Here is a 25,137-nt window from a genome sequence, read left to right as displayed (position 1 = left end):
GCTAGCCCACGAGGAGGGCACCCCAAATGCGTCTCATGTTGGCGAAGAGGCTATTAAATGACCCAGGGCGCTAGCTTTTCCCGTGCTGACGAGCCTTCAGTTAACACCCACAGACCGCCACCCGCGCGCGTGGCTGCGCCAAGACCCTCCCAACCAACCCCGGTCGGAGCACCCCCGGCGCAGCCCCCAGGGGAACCCCGGGGAGCGGGGAGTGCGGGGGCGCCCTGGGGCTACTCCAGCGTGCCGCGCCTGCGCAGTCCCCAGGCTTCGCCTCCCCGCGGGGCGTGCTCGTAAGGCCGCGCACCCTATCAGGCGGCCACAGGGAGCGCGCCCGCCGCCTCGCCCTCCCTCGGCCCGCCCCTCTCCCGGCTCCGCCCGCCTGAGAGAGAGGCTCGGAGGCCCAGAGCCCCGCTCCCCGCCCGCGCCCGCCCCGACGCCCCCCGGCGCGCGTGCGCAGAGGCGGGCCGCAGGGCAGGGCGCGCGGGAGGCGGGCGTACGTGCTTGCGTGCGTCGCAGGCCGCGCGCACGCCGGCGTGAGAGGGCACGGGGAAAAGGTGGCTCGGGCCGGGGCGCCGCGACTTCCTGTGGCTATGTGACTGGGCTCGGCGGCCCCGGGGTCTCTTTCGCTGCCTTCGCCGCGTCCTCGCGCGGGGTTTCTGCTCGGGAGAGACGCTGTCCTCACGCCCGCCGCGCTCCCTCGACGGCAGAGCCTCCTCGCTCGCCCGTGGGAGCGTCCCGGCCGAGCAGCCCTGAAGGGGGAGGGGAGGCCATTTTGTCCCGACCGACTCCCCGGAACCGGGCGGAGCGGCTGGGAGAGGCTGCGGAGCCGCCGTCGCCACCCTCGGAGGCACCGGGCGCCGCCGCCGTCGGGGCTTCCTAGACGAGGCCGTTCGTAGGTCGCCCGCGCCCTCTCGAGCCCTCCCTTTTCCCACGCTGCCCGGTCCTCCGGCCTGAGAACGCCCGGGTGAGGAGTTGGCCGTCGTGAGAGGGACCGATCCCTTGGGGCCGCCGGCGGCGAGAGCCGGAGCCGCTCCTCCCAATGGCGAAGAAGACGTACGACCTGCTTTTCAAGCTGCTCCTGATCGGGGACTCGGGAGTGGGGAAGACCTGCGTCCTTTTTCGATTTTCGGATGATGCCTTCAATACCACCTTTATTTCCACCATAGGTAAGACCCGTGGGAGGGCGGTGCACGAGCCCTGCAGCTGCAGACCGTTCCTTTTACTCCAGACATCTTGCTTTCCCTAATATACGCCTTTGTTTCTGTAATTCCCGTTGCAAGCGACAGACCCAGGTTTCTGTTTGAATCGGCATCGAGCTTGCTGGGGCGGGGTCTTCCCATGCTTTCCGTCCGGTCTTTCGCTTTCGAGTCTCCTACTCCTCTGTGCCTGCTGTTACAAAATATGCAGCTTAACCACGTTCCAGGATCTTTTTTAAGGGACCACACTGGGCTTTTTCCCTGTTTGTGTGGCGTTATTAGATGTATGATATTTGTAAAGGATTTGTTTTAGTGTTTGGGATTGAAGCCGCAGTGGCCATTTAGTAAAGGCCTGAATTTATACTTGAGAGCAAGAAGAGGATCCCATATGGTCATAACTTAGGGTGAACTTGAGGGCTTGGGTGAGGAATAATTACAGCAAATTAGAGGGGAAAAGTGAGTTGCCCCGCGTTGACTAATCCATTGATGTGTCAAACAATCGGAGGCTCTCCGTGCTTGGGGTGGGACTCAAAGGCCTGCTTCCCTACAGTGCTTTTCCCAAGACATCAACAGAAGCTGTAATCTAAGGGAGATAATCAGTGTCTGCCTTCAAATCCTAGAGATTGTGAAGTGATCCCTTCTGTTTTACTTTGTGCTAGAATTTACAGCCAAGTATTTTGCCAGTCATGTAGCCCGAGGATTTTTAATGTATCTTCACCTCATGTTTCAGAATTACTTAGTATAGAAAGTAAGTGCTAAAGGTTGACCTTTTTTAATTGGATTCCCCTTTGGGAAAGGGAAGGCCCTTGGAAAGTCCCTTTTGATCAGATATTTTAATGGTGTTAATACTAATTGTGATCAGTGAATTGTGTGTGAAGCTCATTTTTATCTTCTACAACCAGTAAGTGAATATATTAAAGGACACTTGGTTACCTGTCACTTGCAACCCAGCACTGGCCATTGAGGCAGTGCAGTGAAACCCATTTTAATGTGTAACTAATTTTATATTGAGATGATTTAAAAAAGCATCTGCAGTTTTTGAACTCTGGGAGTTGTTGAAAATAAGCAGTTTTCAAGCAATTTAGAGCATTACTGAAATTGTTGATTTAGATTTCTTATGACAAATATTTTTCAGCATTTTCTCATAAAACAAATTGTACTGAAATTAACTTAGATGAGTGATCATTTTATTTTGAGGGATCATTTTAAATAGATTTTGATTTTATTCCCTTTTTGGAGAGTTACTGTCATAATTACTACATTGTTATTGTAATAATTTCCCTGGATATCATTCTATTCTCCTCACTTGATAAATTTCGTGAAACCTAGAACTTGTTCTCTGCCTGTGGCTTAGCACTTCCTACCACTAAGTTTACTTTCAATATTCCACTCTTAGCGTAGCTGGGTAGGTCAAGAGATTAGATAGTTCAGCAAATATATACTGAGCGCCTGAAGTAGGCACAGTTTTAGGCACTGGGGAATAAAGGGTGAACACACTAGATACCCCTTCAAGAGAAATCCAGTGAGGACAATCACCTTAGAGCATAGAAAGTGCCAGCATCAGGGGATGCGTCGGGAGGAGGTGTTCCTAGCTCAAACGATGGAAAGTGGAGTAGGCTTGCCTGGAGATGAAGTCTAACATGAAGCCTAAGAGACAAACAGGATTTAGGGCAGAGGAGCGGGATGGTGCCTTTGTAGAAAAGGAAGTTTACAATGAACCTGTAGTAATATCCGGGATTTATTCTTGTGGTTAACTTTAACCTACCTTTGAGAAAAATGGGGTGGAGAATAGGAAACAAAGCACTAATAATGCCAATCTATTGCTATCTTTTTGTAATGGGTACACACCCACAACTACAACCCAGTCCTGTAAGATACTGGCATGGTCGGTACCTTTGATTGGGACAGTGTATTGTGGTTTAGAATCAAGCCTGCTGGCTTGGAGTCCAAGTTCCACTGTTTGCTAGTTGTGGTACTTTGGCAAGTCACTTAACCTCTGTTCACTTCAGTTTTGTCTTTAAATAGTGTTAATAGTACCAGCCACATAGGGTAGTTGTGAGGATTTTATGGGCCTGTGAGAGTAAAGCCTTAACATGGTGCCAGGCGCACTGTAGGAGCACAGTGCTAGTTAGCTATATATAGACTGTGTGACCCTTCTGCTGTTGAAGTGTGGCAGAGCAAGTTACTTTATGGATTGGATGCCCTGCACACAGTGATCACTCCGATATTTGTTAGTGCTCTGCTTTCGTTTCTGAAACTTTCCTATTTTGATACACATGTTTGATATTTTAATATTTAGTATGTTGAACAATGTTAGCTGAAAAATTAGTATGTATAAAATCCCTAGTACAGCTCCAGCACCTTGCATGTATTAATTTTCTGTGTGCAGGTTTAGAAGTGTATTGTTGTCTTAAACCACTGCTGTCAATAAAGAAGTATGTGAGGGACCTCCCTGGTGGCACAAGGGGTTAGGACACAACCTGTGAGGCGATCCACAGCCACTGCAGCATGAGTTCAATTCCCGACTGGGATGCTGACCTGCATGGCACAGCAGACTTCTCCTGACTCACCCACTGCTCCCCTCAGCGGTGTATTTCAGTCATTCTGCCTGTTCTATTCTCCACTCTGTCTCTGGTATCCTCTCATCATCCCCCTCCCCCACACCTCTGACCTGTACCCCAGTTCTTGAATGCATGAATAAAAAAATCATTAAAAAAAAAAGAAAAAAAAAAGAAGTATGTGAGTCACATAAAAAGTAAAATAAAGAATTTAATATTATTTTAGCTAATATCCAAAGTGTTACTATGTAATCAAAATTAAAAAATTTAAAAAAAGATTTATTGAAAATTTTTGTATTCTCTTTTTCTCATGCATGTATTAGCTCATTTAAATTTAGATACATTTGGGCCTCCCTGCCGGTTCAGGGGTTAAAGTCTCAGCGCTGGGACCTGAGTTCAATCCCAGCCAGGGAGCTAACCCACCGGGCGAAACAGGCCTCTCCCTTCTCGGCTGCTACTCCCCTCAACAGTGTATTTCATGTCAGTCCGCCTGTTCTGTTCCCCACTTTGGTGAATCTTCTCACCACCACCACTACCCCCGCACCTCTGGCCTACACCCCAGTTCTTATATGCATAAGTAAATAAAAAGAAATCTTTTTAAAAAATAAAAATAAATTTAGACACATTTAAAGTACTCTATAGTCGGATGTGTCTAGTGCCTACTATGTTGGACAGTGAATTGTGGAATAGAGAGTGGTCAGGGTTGCATGACAATGAGTATTTAATGCCACTGAATTATACACTTAAAAATGGCTAAAATGCACAAAAAATTCTTTATGATTCAACTTATATGTGTTACCAAATTCATAGAAACAGAAAGTACAATGAATGGTAGAGAGTGATAGATCCCCAGGGATGGGAACGGTGGTGGTGGTGGGTGGGGGTAGTTGTTTGGGGAGTTGTTTAATGGATATATTATCAGTTTTGCGAGAAGAAATTTTGGAGATCTCTTAAGCAACATTGTAAATATCCTTAGCCAAAAATGATTAAGATAGTAAATTTTGTTGTTTTTCCCCATTGATAAGAAAAATGGTTTAAATGGACAGTTTTATGTATATTTTACTACAACCTTACCCCCTTTTTCCCCTCAGCAAACAAAACCCAGTAGACAAACCTGTTCAGCGCTTGACACAGCTCTCTAAAAGCATGTGATCACAGACTGCCCCTCAGTGTGTGGTCACTGGGTCAAGAGGATCCTTTATGGTGCTTTCCCATGTGTAATATCACTGCTCTGTGCTTTCAGATAGTGAAGGCAGGCTTGTCTTTTTGTTGTATGTTTCTAAGATAGAACTCCTTGGAATGTTAGAATCATGAAACCTTACAGCAAACTTTAAAATCAATAAACAGACTGGTAAGGTGAAGTAGTGACAGTATGGTGTTGAGGAAAATAGCAACTGTTGATGGAACACTTGTTTCCAGTGTGACCCAAAAACAGAGCATCCAAGGTTGTAAAGCATTGGAAAAAGGGAAAGCTATTATTCTGGAGAGCCACAGAGTACAACAATGTATCAAAATTAGAACAGAGGGCAGTGTTGATTGTTTCCTTCATATCAATAGCAATGCTTATGCAGACTTTTTTTTTTTTTTTGACGAGGTAACATTAGTTTACAACACTGTATAGGTTCCAGGAATACATTTTCTCACCACACCCACCACTGTATGCAGAATTCTTAAAATTGAAATTTGTATTCAGGCAATTGTAGACTCATACGCAATTGTAAAAGATAATCTGGAGGGATTCCTTGTACACTTAGTCCAGTTTCTCTTAGTGGTGACATTTTGTGAAACTAGTATAATACCACCAGGATACCAGCATTTGGTTCAGTACAAAAATCTTAACCAAATTTCTTCAGTTTTGACTTGTACGTGTGTGTATGCATGCATGCATGCGTTTGCACACACGCATGTGTGTTAAAATCTCTACAGGTTTGTCATTTGTATAGGCTTATGTAGCCACCACTCAGTCAAGATACTGTATCAGATCCAAGGGACAAAGATCTCATTTATTTTTAGCTACTACCCCATAGGAATACCACTTTGCACATTTCTCTCTAAAAACCTGCCCTTCATTTATAATATTTTGTCTTTTCACAAATGTTGTGCACATGAAATCTTACAGCATGTAACTTTTTGAAATTTTCTGTAATCCACTTAGTACAGTTCCCAGGAGAGTGGTCCAAGTTGGCTGCATCAGTGCTTCCTTTTTTATTGTTATGTGGTGGGCCTCCCGGATGGCGCAGCGGTTGAACGCTGGGTTGCGAAGCTGCCTGCAGCCTCTGCAGCGCGGGTTCGATCCCTGACTGCTCCCCAGCCACCGGAGGAGGGTCCCACATGGCGCGCAGACCTCTCCTGCCACCTGCTGCTCCCCTCAGCAGTGTGCTTCGGTCCTTCTGCCTGCTCTGCTCCCTGCTCTGGCTCTGGTGAATTCTCTCACCCTCCTGTGCTTCTGACTGTACCCAGTGCATGTATAAATAAATAAATCTTAAAAAAATATTGTTATGTGGCGTCCCCTGCTCTGTGTTCATTACATTTTAACCGTTTACTGAGGAACATCTGGGTTGATTGTAGTTTTTGACAGTTATAAATAAAGCTACTGTGAATATATGTGAACAGGTTTTTGTTTAATTGTAAGTTTTCATTTCCTTGGGATAAATGCCCAGTAGATTAATTGCCAGATCATATAATTGTATGTTTAGTTTTATAACAAACTATCCAACTGTTAACAGAATCTCTGTACTATTTTATATTTCTGTCAGTGTGTGAATGATCCGATTTCTTTTTGTCATCATCAGCCTTTGGTGGTGGTAACTATTTTGTATTTTAGCTCTTTTGATAAGTGTTTAATTTCATGGTTTTAATTTGCATTTTCCTGATTACCAGAGGTGTTGAAAAATCTTTTTATGTGCTTATTTGCTATTGGTAAGTCCACTGTTGAAATTCCTATTCACATCAGTTGCTTATTTTCTAATTAGATTTTTACTGTTCAGTTTTGAGAGTTCTTTATATATTTTAGGTACTAGTTCTTTGGTGGATATGTGGTTTGCATGTTTTCTCCTGGTCTATAGCTTGCTTTTTCTCCTTTTCATGGGCTTGCACAGAGCAGAAAATTTTAATTTTGATGATGTTTGTTAAATTATCCTTTTTTGGATCATACTTTTGGTCTATAAGAATTTTCTCAACCATCTTTTAAAAAATTTTTAGACATGGGGTTAATTTTTGTAAGCAGCATACATGTTTAGGTTATGCTGTCTTGTTTTTTTGTTTTTTCGGTTTTTTGCCTGTAGAATTTGTATCTGGTTGTTCCAGTTAATCAAATGTTCAGAATTTAGGGCCTCCCCAGTGGCGCAGCGGTTGAGCACTGGGTTGCGAAGCTGCCCGCAGCCTCTGCAGTGCCGGTTTGATCCCCGGCTGCTCCCCGGCCACTAGAGGAGGGTCCCACATGGCGCGCAGACCTCTCCTGCCGCCCGCTGCTCCCCTCAGCAGTGTACTTCGGTCCTTCTGCCTGCTCTGCTCCCCGCTCTGGCTCTGGTGAATTCTCTCGCCCTCCCGCGCTTCTGACTGTACCCAGTGCTTGTATGTATAAATCGATCAATCAATCAATCAATCAATCAATCTTTAAAAAAAATGTTCAGAATTTAAATCTCAATCAATCAGTCAGGTGATGTGAATTTTGTGAACTTTTCAGAGATTATAATCCTATTGGAGTAAAAGTTGACTTGGTTGTTTTATTATAATTTATGCTGTGCTTTCTGAAAGGTTTTTCAAATTAAATTCAGTGTATATACAGATACTTAAAATACTGCTTTAAAAACTATATCCCGGGCCTCCCCGGTGGCGCAGCGGTTGAGCGCTGGGTTGCGAAGCTGCCCGCGGCCTCTGCGGCGCCGGTTCAATCCCCGGCTGCTCCTGGCCACTGGAGGAGGGTCCCACATGGCGCGCAGACCTCTCCTGCCGCCTGCTGCTCCCCTCAGCAGTGTACTTCGGTCCTTCCACCTGCTCTGCTCCCCGCTCTGGCTCTGGTGAGTTCTCTCACCCTCCCGCGCTTCTGACTGTACCCAGTGCTTGTATAAATAAAACAAACAAAACAAATAAATAAATAAATAAAACATGCCTCTATTAAAAAAAAAAAAAAGTTTAAAAAAAAAGTTTAAAAACTATATCCCCTCCCCATTCCTAGCCCTGTTCTTTAGAGGTATCTGCTAGTTTTTTTGTTATATATCTCTGTGTTTTTGCTTATACAGCCATTCTACTGAGTTATTAATTTAAAATTAGGTAAGAAATTTAATCTTTCATAATTTCATCCCTCTGTCCCAATCTCTTGTTAAATTGATATCCAGTGGTTATATATATATATTTTTTTAATAGAGGCATGCTTTTTTTAATTTATTTGTTTGTTTGTTTGTTTTGTTTACACATGCGCTGGGTACAGCCAGAAGCGCAGGAGGGTGAGAGAATTCACCAGAGCCAGAGAAGGGAGCAGAGCAGGCAGAAGGACCGAAGTACACTGCTGAGGGGAGCAGCGGGCGGCAGGAGAGGTCTGCGCGCCATGCGGGACCCTCCTCTGGTGGCCGGGGAACAGCCGGGGATCGAACCGGTGCTGCAGAGGTCGCCGGCAGCTTCGCAACCCAGCGCTCAACCGTTGCGCCACCAGGGAGGCCCTCCAGTGGTTATATTAATATGCTCCCCACTCTGTCTCTGGTGATCCTGTCACCCCCCACACCTCTGACCTGTACCCCAGATCTTGTATGCATAAATAAATAAATCTTCAAAAAAAAGAGAACAATTTATGTTTAGAATTTTGATAGTATTACCCTATTGTTTACTAGCTTCTGATTTTGTTGGCAAGTCCAATACAATTCTGATTCTTTGTTTATTATTTGTGGCCTGTAGTTTGTCTCTGGAGCCTTTCAGGTTTTAAAGATTTTTGAATTCCAAGTTTCTCAGTATTGACCTTTAGTGGATTGTGTTGTCTTGACTATTCTTACCCCCCCTTTTTTTTTAAAGATTTATTTATTTATGCATACAGGAACTGGGGTGTAAGCCAGAGATGCAGGGGTGAGAGGAATCACCAGAGACAGAGTGAGGAGCAGATCAGGCAGATCTAGTGAAACACACTGCTGAGGGGAGCAGCAGACTAGACAGGAGAGGTCTGCTGCGCCATGTGGTTCAGTCAGCTCCCTGGCTGGGGATCGAACTCAGAGCTGCAGTGGCTGGCGATAGCTTGATAGCGCAGAGATTTTGAGCCCTGTGCCACCAAGGAGGACTCCTTTCTTTTCTTAGTAAATAAATGCATTGTTTCTCGATGCTTGGTGGGCCTCTCAGGTCTTTCACTTCTTGAAACTCTTGTGTTCCTACCTGGCCCCTGGCTTCTCCTCCCCCCCTTATTTTCTTCCCTTTATTTTCTGTTTTAATTGGGCTTTGGATCTCCTGAGGTGATTGTGTAATTTTCTATTTTCCAAATTTGTCAATTCATTCTACTTTCTGGGAGATTTCTCTAACTTTATCGTCTAGCTTTTCTTTCTTTCTTTACTTTTTTTTTTTAAGATTTATTTATGCATACAAGAATTAGGGCACGGGCCAGAGGTGGGGGTAGTGGCCAGTGGATTCACCAGAGACAGAGTGGGGAACAGAACAGGCAGACTGACTGAAATACACTGCTGAGGGGAGCAGCAGGTGAGTCAGGAGAGGTCTGCTGCGTCATGTGGTTCACCTCCTTGGCTGGGGATCGAACTCATGCTGCGGTGGGTGCGGAGAGCTTCATAGGTTGCATCTTAACCCCTTGTGCAGCGGGGGAGGCCCTGGAGAATAAATCTTGAGACTGCTTGAGGTCTTGAAGAGTACTATCTGTAATACAGAGATGGAGGCTAGGTCCTTGAGTGTCCTTATATGAACCTCTGTACAGGCCCTCGCTTTCTGCCTAGCATTTGATAATCTCCTTTGCTAAACTCCAGGGTTCTGGGACATGAGTTGTCTTGGTCTTTGGTATCTTCTAGAATTGACCCTGAGGTCCTAAGGGTCTTTTTCTTTTGTTGGGTTAGAGTTGCAATGTCTATACATCGAAGTGAAGATACAATTTATTTGTATTTCTTGTTTGCCTTTTGTCTTGAACTTTCAGAAAGATTTTTCTCCACTGTCTTACCTTAAATTTGGAGTAATTTTTGACTCTACTTTTTAACTCAACATTCAGTAGAGTTAGAGGTGAGTGATAACTTTGTTACTGTTTTTGTAAATACTTAGTCTATCCTCAAAATATTTCTTTTTTCTTTTTTTTAAAAAAGATTATTGATTTATGCATACAAGAGCTGGGGTACAGGCCAGAGATGGGTGGGGGGTGAGAGGATCCACCAGAGATAGAGTGGGGAACAGAACAGGCAGACTGACTGAAATACACTGCTGAGGGCGGGGAGCAGCAGGCAAGAGAGAGCAGGAGAGGTCTGCTGTGCCATGTAGGTTGCTCCCCGGCCTGTGGAGCCGGCTGGGGATGGAGCTCGTGCTGCAGAGGCTGCGGATTGCTTCATAGTGTGGTGCTTAACCCCTTGCGCCACCAGGGAGGCCCCAAAATACTTTTTTTCTAAAATTTAGGATAGATGACTATGGTATGGAATCAGTTTCACTACTACAAGGAACAGTGTCATTTAAAGGAAATGGCTTTAATTTAAATGCATTGTTCTTGGGTGATTTACTTGAGGGGAAAAAGTATTTTTGCTTTTTGAAAAAAGTATGACTATAGCCTTAAATTTCAGTTGTAGGCACTTGATGTATACTGTTTTATAGGATACTGAACAACAAATGATTCAGCAAGTTCATAGTCTGTCAGAGGATTGCAGTGGGCTCCATGTATTACAGCACTTGGCATTGAATAAGGTATCTCAGTCTTTTTTTTTTTTTTTAAGGTTTATTTATGCATATAAGAACCGGGGTGCAGGACAGAGGTGTGGGGAGAGAGAGGATTCACCAGAGACAAAATGGGGAGCAGAACAGGTGGATTAACTGAAATATACTGCTGAGGGGAGCAGCGGGCAAGACAGGAGAGGTCTGCTGCACCTTGTGGATTAGCTCTCTGGCTGGGGATGGAACTCATGTTGCAGTGGGTGGTGATAACTTGATAGCACTGTGTCACTAACCCCTGTGCCACCAGGGAGGTCCCCAGTATCTATCTCAGTCTTAATAAGCCTGTTCTTTTAAAATGCGGGAAAAAAAAACTTTGATTTCACTAGGAGAATTTTGTGTATGATGTGGTAGTGTCTGATTCAGAATAGATTAAAGGTATATTTCAGAGGAACTTGTCATTTAAAAATATAAGGTAGTAACTTAAGCTGTAAATCTTGGCATTTGCTGTTTATTAAAAAGTAAAAATCAGTGGTACAGTTTGTCAGGTACCCTCTGTGAACACAAGGGATGAAGCAGGGAGTAGTCCAAACTTGCTGCTTGTCCTTCTGCAGTTACTAGCTGTAGTGGGGGATTCTGAAAATCGCACTAAAGTATCACTACTTTCTCAGCACCCAAAGTTAGAATGAGTCTGATTCTCAATACCTTTGCTGCTCTTCTCAGGCATTTCATATTGGGGAAATGTGAGCGGTGTGCCTTTTAGAAGAACACTTTATTTTTCTGTTTTTTTCTTTTTTTTAATTGAGGTAAAGTTGGTTACAACTTTGTGTGATTCAGAGATGCAGATTCACACTGCTTAAGATGTGTGTGTACACCATGCTACCACCAAGGTGTCCATAGTCTTCCACCTTGTTTGCTTTTCTTATCTTACATAGTATGGTTGCTACACCTCAAGAAGGATGTAGGATTGTTTTTTAATATGTAGAATTTTAAACAGCCAATTAGTAACAACTCATCTAGGGATTAATCTCTTAGTCCTTCTGTCTCTGAATACAATCCAGACTCAAACAGATCCCCTAAATTAAAGCCATAAATGGTAGTTGGTTTTTCTTTTTTTTTTTTTTTTTTTTTTAAGATTTATTTATTCATGCATACAAGAATCGGAGTACAGGCCAGATGTGCAGGACGGTGAGAGGAGTCACCAGAGACAGGGCGGGGAACAGAACAGGCAGACCGACCGAAATACACTGCTGAGGGGAGCAGCAGGCGATTCTTGTTGCTGCACCATGTGGGATTCTCGTTGGCAGGCCATGATCGAACCAGCACTGCAGAGGCTGCAGACAGCCTCACAGCGCTGCCCTCAACCACCTGCGCCACCAGGGGAGACCCGGTAGTTGGTTTTTCTTAATACCTTCTTGAGTTTAATTTTTAACCCCATTTTATTAAGTCCAAAGCTACTGAAAAGCATACTTTTGCTGTTAAGATAATCTGGCCAGGGCCTCCCCGGTGGTGCAGCGGTTGAGCGCTGGGTTGCGAAGCTGCCCGCAGCCTCTGCAGTGCCGGTTCGATCCCCGGCTGCTCCCCGGCCATCGGAGGAGGGTCCCACATGGCGCGCAGACCTCTCCTGCCGTCCGCTGCTCCCCTCAGCAGTGTACTTTGGTCCTTCTGCCTGCTCTGCTCCCCACTCTGGCTCTGGTGAATTCTCTCACCCTCCCGCGCTTCTGACTGTACCCAGTGATTGTATAAATAAATAAATAAATAAAAATCTTTAAAAAAAAAAAAGATAATCTGGCCAGATCAACATTAGGTTTAATTTTTACAGTACAGTTTTTTTTCTACAGATGCTGGATACATGATTTATTATAAATAAAACAATTATTTCTTACACTCAAAAGATTTAAAAAATTGGGATGCATTGGAAAAGTGAAGCCTGGAGGGTGAATGTAATCCAAACTGAAAATTATGAGCCTGCATGGGTAAATATAAATGCTGTAAATCAGTTGTCATGTACTAAGATTGTTAGAAGGTTATCCTTTGAAATGTGAATCAGTTTTAGGGTAAAATATTAGGATTTTTCTATACAAAATGATACATTTAAAGCAATAATTTCTCTATTTTAAATGTATTCAAGTAGTTCTGCATAGCTGGGTGAATGTCAGAGCCATAAATAGCATCTTAGTGAAAGTGGCTTATACCTGACCTTTAAGATGGACTTCAGGGAGGTGAATGTTGCTCTTCACTTAAAATGCCTCCCTCTAGAGTAGTAGGCATTTGGAACATCAGTCGGATAGGGTTTGTATTTTTCTGTATATTTAAATATTCTAATAAAGTTATTAAATGTTATTTCTTCACTTAGCCCTTTTTTCTGATCTACTGAATTTTAGTAAATTACTGAGTTAAGTTTACTTAATTGGATGAGAAATTTTTAGGGAACTATAGTCTTAAGCAGCTCATCATCTTTTGTTAGGTGAATTTGTTTGTTGATGGGGATGAGTGACTAGAAAAAAAGAAGGTAGCCTAAACTTAAATTTTTTTTTTTTTTTTTTTTTGTGGGACCCTTGCTGGCGGCCGGGGAACGAACTGGTGCTGCAGAGGCTGTGGGCAGCCTCGCAGCCCAGCGCTCAACCGCTGTGCCACCAGGGGAGGCCCTAACTTAATTTTTTTTTTTAAGATTTATTTATTTACACAAGAACTGGGGTACAGGTCAGAGGCGTGGGAAGGTGAGAGAATTCACCAGAGAGAGAGGGGAGCAGAGCAGGCAGATGGACTGAAGTTGCTGTTCGGGGGAGCAGCGGGCGAGAAAGGAGAGGTCTGCTGCACCATGTGGGTATCTCCCTGGCCGGCCGGAGATCAAACTCATGCTGCAGAGGCTGCGGACAGCTTCACAGTGCAGTGCTCTACCTGCTACTCCACTGGGGAGGCCCAAGAAGGTAGTCTTAAACATACATTTTAAGGAAAGCGTTGTAGCTAACTTAATTTCAAGAATAAATAATGATGAAATTTTTGTTAGTATTTGACTCTTCTGTAAAACACATCTTTCTGAAAGCAGTGGTGTCATGTACCTGCATAATACTGCAGGATAATATGTCTTGTAGATTTTGAAATGCACCATGGAATAGTTTTACAACTCGGCTCTTTCTCAGTTAAATTTTCTCATATAACTGCTATGATCTACTCCAGTGGATGATTTGCTTTTAGGCAGTGTTTAGCCTTCCTCGCCCACTGCTTCCCTCAACAGCGTCTTCAGTCTGTCTGCCTGTTCTGCTCTCCTCTCTCTCTGGTGAATTCTCTTACCCTCCCGTGCCTCTGACCTGTACCCCAGTTCTTGTATACATAAATAAATCTTAAAAAAAAAAAGATCCATTTTTTAAAAATGTGAGGTGGTTTCAAAGTGTGAATCTCTTAATAGCAGTGTTGGGAAACTTGCTGAAAATGCAGGTTCTCATGTTTCACATCTGATCTATTGAATCAGAAAAATCCTTGAGAAGGGCTGAGTCATCTGTATTTTGACAGAGTCCTCCAGGTGATTTTGATACAAGCTTTTAAATTTGAGAACCAGGAATGTACTGTGAAATAAACACATCACAGAAATAGTTGTATTTTACCCTCCTCTCCCTTCCCGCCATATATCTTGGCAGGCATTCCTCATTTGCATAGTGTTACATTTGATATGCTCAGTATCATGATTTGGTTCACCTGTCCCCACTTCATCAACATTTTGGGTCTGAAATGTCAAGTGTTCAGAAGCTGTATGGTGCCAGATGTGAAGGGATTTGTATGATGTGACAATAAGCTAATATTTCATTTTATAGATTGGGTAGCAATTAAATCTGTGTCACATATTTCTAATGTTGCTGTTTGCTGGGTGAATTGGAGCCTTTAACTTAGGGAATATCCTAGTAGGATCATGTCTCAGAGACAAGGTATTTAGTTTTTGAGTTGGGACATGTGCTTATAGGACATCTAGGTCAATATGTCCAGACAGGGCCTAGTCGGTGGCGCAATGGTTGAGTGCTGGGCTGAGAAGCTGCCAGCAGCCTTTGCAGCGCCCATTCAATCCCTGGCTGCCAGCGAGGGTCCCCCATGGCACATAGACCTCTCCTGCCGTGCCCACTGCTCCCCTCAGCAGTGTATTTCATCAGTCTGCCTGTTCTGTACCCTGCTCTGGCTCTGGTGAATTCTCTCACTCTCCCGCACTTCTGACTGTACCCAGTGCTTGTATAAATAAATAAATATATCTTTAAAAAAAATATGTCCAGACATTTGTGTTACCTTCTCTGGGTGGTAAGGAGTGCAATTTATATTGGAGAAATCAAAGTAAAGTTATAGTGACTTTAGTAAATATGGATTTAGAAGAGTAAACCTCCAAAAAATGGTAAGGAAAACCATGTTTAATGTTTAGGATATGAATCCCTCAAGGAATTTTTTTTAAAGATTTATTTATGCATGTAAGAACTGGGGTACAGGCCAGAGGTGCAGGGGGTGAGAGGATTCACCAGAGTCAGAGTGGGGAAGAGAACAGGCAGACTGACTGAAATACACTGCTGAGGGGAGCAATGGGCAAGTCAGGAGAGGTCTTTTGTGCCATGTGGCTATCTCTGTGGCCAGGGATTGAACTCAGCTGTGGATAGCTTCATAGGTTGCTTCTTAACCCCTTGCGCCACCAGGGAGGCCCTAGGAATTTAAGAAGTGGCCTGAGTGGTAAGGGGAGAAGAGTATAGTGAAAAGAACAAGGATTAATTAACATGTGTCTTGCTGTTTGATTCCAGGCAGGTTTTCAAATCTTTTCTGACCCTCCCTTTGGACAGGGGCTGAGAATGGAGTAAATGGAATAATGTGACAGCTAGCAGGGGGCTTGGACTATAATAGACATTCATTAAGGTATTAACACCAAAACTTAGGAGTTATACTTGATACCTCTTTTTGTCACATTTCACATCAGCAGATTATTTTGGAGCTCTGCTTTCTGAATCTCCCCATTTATCACCTGTACTGCTACCATACTGACTGATGATGTCTTCATGTTCCTTGGATTATTATAGACAGTTCTTTTAATTAGTCTTCCTGCTTCCTTTCTTGTCCTTTACAGTCTCTTCAACAACTCGTTTAACATTTAATTGGTGTTATGTCATTCTTCTGCTCAGAATCTTCCAGTGATGTTCCATCTCACTTGCAACATATAGGGGTCAATGTAATTTGGTCTCATGATACCTCTTTGATCTCATTTTTTATTCCTAACTCACACTGCTTTATTCAGTCTCTAGTATTTCAGCTGCTATGCTCTTCTTTGAATTTGCCAAGCATACGCCTGCCCCAGGACCTTTGCATGTTTCTGTCTTTAGAGAACCATTTTCGTTAGGTACTTGATAGCTATTCCTGATTTCTTCCAAGTGTCTGCTCAAATATCATTTTATCAGTGAAATCTCCTCTGTCTACCTTATCTCTTACTGGACTTATTCCTACGTATTTAATATCATTTAAAAATATACCATATATTTTCTTGTTTTGTTAGTTGACTGTCTCACACCTCTGTAATGTGATCTACATGAATATAGGGATATCACTTCACTTCTTTATCTCTAACACTTAGAACAGTGCCTGTAGATTCTTGATTATTTGAAAGAACAAAATAGTTATTTGTGTTCTTTTTTTTTTTTTTTTTTTTTTTTATAGAGGCATGCTTTATTTATTTGTTTGCTGGTTTGTTTGTTTTGTTTATACATGCACTGGGTACAGTCAGAAGCACGGGAGGGTGAGAGAATTCACCAAAGCCAGAGCGGGGAGCAGAGCAGGCAGAAGGACCGGAGTACACTGCTGAGGGGAGCAGCGGGCGGCAGGAGAGGTCTGCGCGCCATGTGGGACCCTCCTCCGGTGGCCGGGGAGCAGCCGGGGATCGAACCGGTGCCGCAGAGGCCGCGGGCAGCTTCGCAACCCAGCGCTCAACCGCTGCGCCACCGGGGAGGCCCGTTATTTGTGTTCTTAGCACATCTCCAAATCAGATCATTTCAAACACAGTTTTGTGTACATCTGGTATAGTTCCTTGCTACAAAATAGGTACTTTATAAAAGTTGATGTTGCAGCATGAAACACTAATTGCTAATTCTTTGCTTTACAAGTCAGTTTGGAAACCTGTACTTACTGATCATGAACACTACATTATCTCTTTAAGAGCCCTGACAAACTTGAAGTCAGAGGAATAATATATATATTTTTTCTTTATTAATTCATTCGTTTATTCAGCACTATGAGCTTTGAGTCCCAACATATGTGCTACATGTTGGAAATATGTCAGTGAGGTGCTGTTCTTCCCACATGGAATTTACATTCTAGTGTAGGAAATGGACATACCAAATAACCCTTAATTTTAGATTTTTTTCTTAAGTGCATGGCAAGTATTCCAAGAGTTTAATGGGGTAAAAACTGTGAGTAGTCTGAGATTAAGATTATCGTAGCTACTCAAAAAATTAAAAATAGAACTACCATAAGGCCCAGCAACCCCCGTTCTAAGTTGTATGTCCCAAAGAATTGAAAGCAGGTGGCCTCCCTGGTGGTGCAAGGGGTTAAGTTGCAGCACTATGAAGCTATCTGCAGCCACTGCAGCACAAGTTTGATTCCCAGCCAGGGAGCTATCCACATGGCACAGCAGACCTCTCCTGTCTGGCCTGCTGCTCCCCTCAGTGGTGTATTTTGCCAATGGGCCTGTTCTGTTCCCCACTCTGTCTCTGGTGAATCCTCTCACCACCACTCCCCCCTGCACCTCTGGCCTGTGCCCCCATACAAGATTTATGCATACAAGAGGTGTGCTGCACCATGTGAGTCAGCTCCTAGGCTGGGGATCAGGATCCAATGAACTCATGCTGCAGTGGCTGGCAATAGCTTGATAGCGCTGAGATTTTAACCCCTGCTCTACTGGGGAGGCTCCCCCCACCTCCATGCCAGTATTTTGCAAAATCTTTCTAATTGGTGAGAATTTGAAGAAGTTTGTTTGGATTCAGCATTTGTCAGTTACAGGTGAATGCTGTGAATTCTCTAATATGGAGGGAGAAAGAGAAGGAAAGAACTTTTTTTTTTAAAGATTTATTTTTATTTATTTATACAAGCACTGGGTACAGTCAGAAGCGCAGGAGGGTGAGAGAATTCACCAGAGCCAGAGCAGGGAGCAGAGCAGGCAGACTGAAGTACACTGCTGAGGGGAGCAGCGGGCAGCAGGAGAGGTCTGTGCGCCATGCAGGACCCTCCTCCAGTGACCAGGGAGCAGCCGGGGATTGAACCGGCGCTGCAGAGGCTGCGGGCAGCTTCGCAATCCAGCGCTCAACCGCTGCGCCACCAGGGAGGCCCAGGAAAGAAGTTTTTTAACGTAGAAGAACTGGGGTGTAGGCCAGAGGTGTGGGGGTTGAGAGGATTCACCAGAAACTAAGTGGGGAGCAGAACAGGTGGATTTACTGAAATACACGGCTAAGGGGACCAGCGGGTGAGACGTGAGAAGTCTGCTGTTCCATATGTGGGCTAGATCCCTGGCAGGGGATCGAACTCAGGCACTCAGGTTGTAATGGTGATAGCACTGATCCTTAACCCCTAGGCTACCAGGGAGGCCCCTACAGCAGACTTTTAAGTTAAAAACTCCCCATTAGAAAAAGAGGTGATTTGGACACTTTATTGATGAGTTATCCCACCTCTTTTGATAGTTTATTAGAGAAAGAAAATTGTTGACAATAGAAAGGAAAATTGTTGAGGTACATATTTTGTAATTTTTTAAAGATTTATTTATGCAAGAACCAGGGTACAGGCCAGATAGATGTTCAGGAGGGTGAGAGGATTCACCAGAGACAGAGTGAGGAACAGAACAGGCAGACTGACAGAACACACTGCTGATGGGAGCAGTGGGCGAGACAGGAGAGGTCTGCTGCGCCATGTGGGTTTCTACTGGGTCGGCCGGGATTGAACCCGCTGCAGAGGCTGCGGACAACTTCACAGTGCGGTGCTCAACTGCTTGCACCACCAGGGAGGCCCCATATTTTGTAATTTTTTTTAGAATCACTCACTGAAACCTGAATTGTAAAAAATAAGCCTTTTTGACCAGTGGCAGCAAAGGATTTTGGTTTATTCAGTAAGCACTTAATAGGCATACGTTGTGTATATGGGACATGATATCTATATAAAAATGAAACGACAGAGCCTCCCTGGTGGTGCAGGGGGTGAAGACATAACCTATGAAGCTATTTGAAGACACTGCAGCATGAGTTTGATCCCCAGCCAGGGAGCTACCCACATGGTACGGCAGATCTCTCCTGACTCGCCTGCTGCTCCCCTCAGCAGTGTATTTCAGTAGATCTGCCAGTTCTGTTTCTCACTCTGTCTCTGGTGAATCCTGTCCCTGCCCCGTGCCCCCGCACCTCTGGCCTGTACCCCGGTTCTTGTATGCATAAATAAATAAATCATTTTTTTAAACAAATGAAAGGACAAATATGAAAGTTTTCCTTAAAATGGTTTACAGTTTTTAGTGATCCAGTCACATACCTAATTGCTTAATAAGATGTGTGAATGTTAATAAAGCTATATAAAACTTAAGTGAGAGGGACTGGTAAAGGTCCTATAGAAAGTATGGACCTTCTGAAGTCCTTTAAACTGAGCCTTGGGCCTCCCTGGTGGCACAGGGGGTTAAGCACTGCACTGCGAAGCAGTCCTGCAGCCTCTGCAGCACGAGTTCAATCCCTGGCTGGCCAGAGAGAAACCCACATGGCGAGGCAGACCTCTCCTGTCTCCCCCGCTGCTCCCCTCAGTGGTATATTTTGGTTGGTCCAGCTGTTCTGCTCCCCACTGTCTCTGGTGGGTCCTCCCCCCCGCCCCGCATCTCTGGCCTGTACCCCAGCTCTTGTATGCATAAATAAATAAATCTTTAAAACAAAATAAACTGAGCATTTAAAGTAAAGGTGGTAGGGAGAGTTGAGAGGCATTTATGTTGAGGGAACTGCACAGGAATGGAGTCTTTGGCACATGGTGTGTTTGGAGACTGCAGGTAGCACACAGTGGCTAAGACGGGAGGTGTGACGGGATATAAATTAGGTCTAGATTATAGACAGTCTTTTGTTAAGGAGTTTGGATTTTCTAAGGTATCATCAAAAGTTTTGAATAGAGGAATGGTGATTTAATATTTAAGTTATGGCTTTTTAAAAAACTGTTTAAAAAGGGACCTCCTTGGTGGCTCAAGGGTTAAGATGCAACCTATGAAGCTGTCAGCAGCCACTGCAGCACGAGTTCGATCCCCCGCCAAGGAGCAACCCACATGGCACAGCAGACCTCTCCTGACTTGCCCAATGCTCCCCTCAGTAGTATACTCCGGTCCATCTGTCTGTTCTGTTCCCCACTCTCTCTGGTGAATCCTCTCACCCCCCACACCTCTGGCCTGTACCCCAACTCTTATATGCATAAATAAATATTTTAAAAAAACTGTTTAAAAAGTGTGTATATTTTGATATGTGTAGAAAAGAGCATGGTATTTTAGATTAGAAGAGCAAGATATTTACCAAACTATTAACATGGGAGCTAATTGAGACAGAGACAAATTTGCATAATATTGGGAGAATCTAAGAGAGAGGTGATGAAGATCTGAGCTAGGAAGGTGAGAATAAGATACTGAAGAAAAACGTGATTTAATGTCATTAAATTTTGGGGAAAAGACAGCAAGGCTCTAGTTAGGTTTCTTACCTGGGCAGCCAGTAATTGATCATCTTTCTCAATCAATCTATCTAATCTATATCCACAAGAACAGGTTTGTTATAAAAAGGGAGAGACGAGTGAAGGACACTTGCACAGACAAGACACAAGCAGGCAGAAAGAGCTGTCCTTGAAGGGATAGGTTTGTTAAAAGAGAGACCTGCATGGTCACAGGTGGGCAGTGTTGGGAGGAGAGCTGAGGCTGCTCCTTTCCATAGGGAGAAGGTCGGCAAAGAGTAAAACATCTGCATAGTCACAGCAGGGCAGTAGAGCTGTTACCTAATTGATGCTATCTTTACTGAAAATAGGTTAAGAGTAGATATGATTGGCAGGCTGGGGGTAAGAATTCCTCCCCTTATTTGTGAATTCATTTATGTGAAGTTTCCTAATCAGTAAAAAACCTTTTGGAAAGACTGAAGGAATGAGGGGCCTCCCTGGTGGCGCAAGGGGTTAAGATGCAACCTATGAAGCTGTTCACAGCCACTGCAGCATGAGTTCGATCCCTGGCCAGGGAGCTACCCACATGGCGCAGCAGACCTCTCCTGATTCACCCACTGCTCCTTTCAGCAGTGTGTTTCAGTCAGTCTGTTCTGTTCCCCACTCTGTCTCTGGTGAATCTTCTCACCCCTGCCCCCATCTCTGGCCTGTACCCCAGCTCTTGTATACATAAATAAATAAATCCTTAAAATAAATAAGTAAATACTTCAGCTGATTTTAAAAAATGCAACCAAAGTTTCTAAGACTCATTTATAAACAATATTATTGTAGGATGCTTAGATAGGTTTATGAAGGAGTTCTTTAAAGGCTTAAATTATATTTCCAAAATATAATTGATGGCATGTAACAGATAAACCACATGCTGACATTTGGTTACTTACACGCACACACACACACACACACACACACACACACCATCATCATTAGCTTCATTACAGATTTTATAGTTCAGTTATTGTGTGTATTTCTAAATTTCAACATCTAAACTTTTCTTTCAGTTGGTGGAAAAACCATATCCTTTTTGTATGAGTTTGTATGTATGAATAATGTGTATTTCAGTCATTCCAGGTATAGAGGTATTTTGTTTGTTGTTTTTAGCTGGGTGGAAAGAATTGTTTTTAACATATTCTGTACGTAACTAGCATTTGTATTGTCATCACTGAAAGAAAACTTTAACCTTATGTGATGTGTATGAATGTATATTTTTAACTGAATTCATGATAGCGTTTATAGTAATATTAGATGTGTCATTGTTATGGAATGAATTTCTGAAAGCTTTATTTTGATTCAGTGAATTGGATCAAAGAAGGCACATCATTAAATGGGTTATGGTTTTGCTATTTGAAACATAATACTGATTGTTTTGCATCAGTTATTTTTTGTGAAGTTGTTTCTGCTAATGAAGCCAACATTTTAATAATTATTGATTCATTTTTTGAGTGGACAGGAAAATTCAGAATTGAAAAAAAATGAAACATTAATTTAGATCACTCATTTGATCCAAACTAAAAGTTAGCTTTAATAGAATGTCCTGTAAAGACAGTTTTTGGAGATCCAATTATTATTGTCATCTTTAGACAACAATTTTACAAAAACTACTGCCTTTTGAATAAAATGCTGGTGCTTCTTAAAATTTGTTTCTCCAGGTGAGTGTTTTGACTTTAAATACAAACTTTCTGAGTGCACTGCTGTCTGAAAGGTTTATTGCAGAACACATAGATTAATTGTAGATAAACACTGTAATAAATGATAAGATCACTATATCAGAAACTTCTATACTCACCCTGTAAACTCTGGTACATGTACATTTCACATGTATTGTTTTCCATGTTTCCCTTATATCCCACTTACTGGTGGCCCGATAACTTCTTGAATCTTGTTGATGCCTAGACACCATTTAAGACCAGAGGGAGCTTGCTGTTTGTTATTTATTTTTACTATACTTTGATATATGCCTGCTGTGCTAGGAAGGGAAATGTCAGTTATTTTGCATCTGTAAAAGGTGGGAAAGAGTGACAGTTTATGCCTGGTCATCTTTTCAGATTTAACCACGTGTTCAAAAGTGGTTACAGTTCCCACAGCACATTTGTTGTGTAGATACTTGGTTACTCATAGCTAATTGGTAAGACCTTGGCAGAAGTTAGTAGACCATGACCAAGCTAAGATTTCCTAAACCCTCTCAATAACTTTAATGTACCTTTCAAAAAAAAAAAAAAACCAAAAAAAATCTGAGCAAGATAGTAAATTTGGACATAGTGTTGAAAAAAATTATAAGTGTCTTCGGCAAACAATTAATGATTTCCGTACTTGTAGCAGTTTGGTGGGCGTAATGCATGTTCATCAAACAGGCAAACAGAATATCAAGCCAGAGTAATTCTTAAATTAGATTATTGCTATGAATAGAAACTACATTGTGGCGTCAGAAAGAAGAGGTTTTAATATATTGTAAGGCATGGAGAGGTGGCTCAGGGAATGCAGTCCTGAGAAGTTGGCATTTGTGCTGGTGTCTGGGCTATTACAGAAGATAGGTAGGGAAGGAGAGTGGGAAGAGGAGGAAGAACATTCCAGATGTTGGATATTATCATTAAGGCTCCTTCGTGAATGTGACTTCAGAGCCTTTGCCTTTTTTTAAGTGATCTTTTAGTGCCAAATATATTAGACGATTGAACCAGAGGACAGGGTTCTAATTAATTTGCTTTGTGAACTTGCGCAAGTTATTTAACCTCTAAGCCTCCTTCTTTATCTGTAAATTGGACATGTTAGAAAAATATATGTTTAACTTAATTGTGTTAATCGCTTAACTCTAGTTAACATATGGGCTGAGTCTTGCTGAGTCATTTTCTCAGACTATGTGGGCAAGGCTTAATTAAAGCCAGCTAAACAAACTTAATGACTTCTCATACCCCTAGAGTAGAAGTCAGTGGAATGAGTTGTTTTATGTATGTTTTATTTATTGTTGTTTGGTAAGTTTTTTGTTTTTGTTGTTTCAGATTAGTTATTTTGTCAGTTCATGCAGATTCTTCAGAGTACCGAGGGAGTGGCTGTGGCTAGGGGACTCCTGGCGCACCTCTCACATTTTAGTGGCAGTTTGAATTTAAGAATTTCTGACTTGCCTTGTACCTCTCTGTAATCGTATATGTTTTAAAATTTTCAGCTGATAGTACATTCTTAGTGTTTAATACAGCCTCTTCCCCCCGCCCCGCCCCCAACAGCATTGAGATGTTTTGGTATTTTTATGCCCCCAAAGTTGGCTTTAATAGAGGTGGTCTTAATTTCTACAAGAAAACCATAGTTGAAATGAGTGGACCTACCACTGTATTTGGGTCAGTAAAATTGCAGATAATCATAACTCACCTAGGAATAATGGTGGATTGCAGTGCTCTTCAGAATTTCCAGATGTTTTCCCATAATTTAAACTTTCTGAGGCATATCTTAAAATAAATTAATGCCTAATTTAGCAAGACATTTAAATATTTTTAACTGCTTAGTTTTGATAAGTCTTGGCTTGAGGGCATTGTAGGTATGTATGTGTCATTCTTATATTATCTTCTCTGTACATTGTTACTCTTCGCTATAGTGGATTATCATCTTCAGATAATTTAGTATCCTACTTGGTTTTAAGGAACAGACTCCATGGTCTGAAGTTATGCATCTTTGGCTTTATTACAGGAATTGGCCTTCTGGGCCCACATTTCCCTTTTTCTGAGTTTAACTTCCTGTTTTGTTCTTAGTTTTATTTTTTTCACAATGAGTAGAGGACTGGCTTTTTGCCTCTTCTGGGAAGTTCAAGAATTAGAACTTACTCCAAAGGCTGGTGAGCTTTCCCACTGTGGGGAATGGCAGGAATGGCTCCATGAAATCATAAAGTTGTCATTTGAGCAAAAAATGGTCTTAGCGGTATTTATTTATTTTTTTTTTTTAAATCACCTAGTAGAAGTACAACTTTTTTTTTTTTTAGGATTTATTTATTTATGCATACAAAAACTGGGATATAGGCCAGAGGTGTGGAAGGTGAGAGAATTCACCAGAGAGAGTGGGGAACAGAACAGGCAGATTGACCGAAATACACTGCTGAGGGGAGCATCGGGAGAGATAGGAGAGGTCTGCTGCTCCATATGGGTTGCTCCCTGGTGGGCCAGGGGATCGAACTCGTGCTTCAGTGGCTGTGGATTGCTTTATAGATTGCGTCTTAACTCCTTGCACCACCAGGAAGGCCCAAAAGTACAACTTTTTAAACTTCAAGGATATTTTTTTCTTTATTGGAATTTATTTTTGTTTATTTTCTAATATTTAATGTAGTCTAGGAAACATTTTAGAATACTTCTGTGTTTCCTTCTTTGAGCCTTACACAAATCTGTGATAAGGGCAAGATAATTTCACAGGTAAGGAAGCTGAATTTAATAACCTGTGTTGATAATCTGTCAAATATGTCTTAAGCATGGTGATGGGAAACTTTGGAGTCAGATTTGTTTTTTTGATATCACCTAAATTTCCTCATCTGTTTTAAGAAAAATAAATCAAGATTGTTGCAAGGAACAAAGAAAATACACAGTGGAAGCTTCCAACACATAATTTTCAACAAATGTTAGTATACCACTGTGGTTCTCAAAATTTGTATCTCCACAGACTCCACCTGGGTATCTTTTTTTCCTTTTTAGATTTATTTTATTTATTTATGCATATAAGAGCTCCGGTGCAGGCCAGAGGTGCAAGGGGAGGGTGAGAGGAATCACCAGAGACAAGAGTGGGGAGCAGAACAGGCGAATCTACTGAAACACACTGCTGAGGGGAGCAGCGGACGCAACAGGAGAAATCTGCTGCGCCAGGGGGGTTAGCTCTCTGGC

The 25,137-nt window shown here is 42.7% G+C and overlaps 1 protein-coding gene across 1 annotated transcript in view; it reads left to right on the top strand.

The window, feature by feature from the left end:
• Positions 1–509: 509 nt before the first annotated feature.
• The window catches only part of RAB10 (RAB10, member RAS oncogene family), a 61,634-nt gene continuing 37,006 nt past the window's right edge, over positions 510–25,137 (top strand). The window contains exon 1 of the mRNA XM_054701265.1: positions 510–1,166. Coding sequence (XP_054557240.1) covers positions 1,040–1,166 — 127 coding nt within the window. The 5' untranslated portion in view covers positions 510–1,039. The remainder of the gene's footprint in view (positions 1,167–25,137) is intronic.

The sequence above is a fragment of the Talpa occidentalis genome, unplaced genomic scaffold, assembly GCF_014898055.3.
Source record: "Talpa occidentalis isolate TD23 unplaced genomic scaffold, MPIMG_talOcc4v2.1 talOcc4.5, whole genome shotgun sequence".
In the NCBI taxonomy this organism is placed as follows: domain Eukaryota; kingdom Metazoa; phylum Chordata; class Mammalia; order Eulipotyphla; family Talpidae; genus Talpa; species Talpa occidentalis.
Note: the sequence above shows the minus strand (reverse complement) of the source record. Positions and strands in the feature narration are given on the sequence as shown.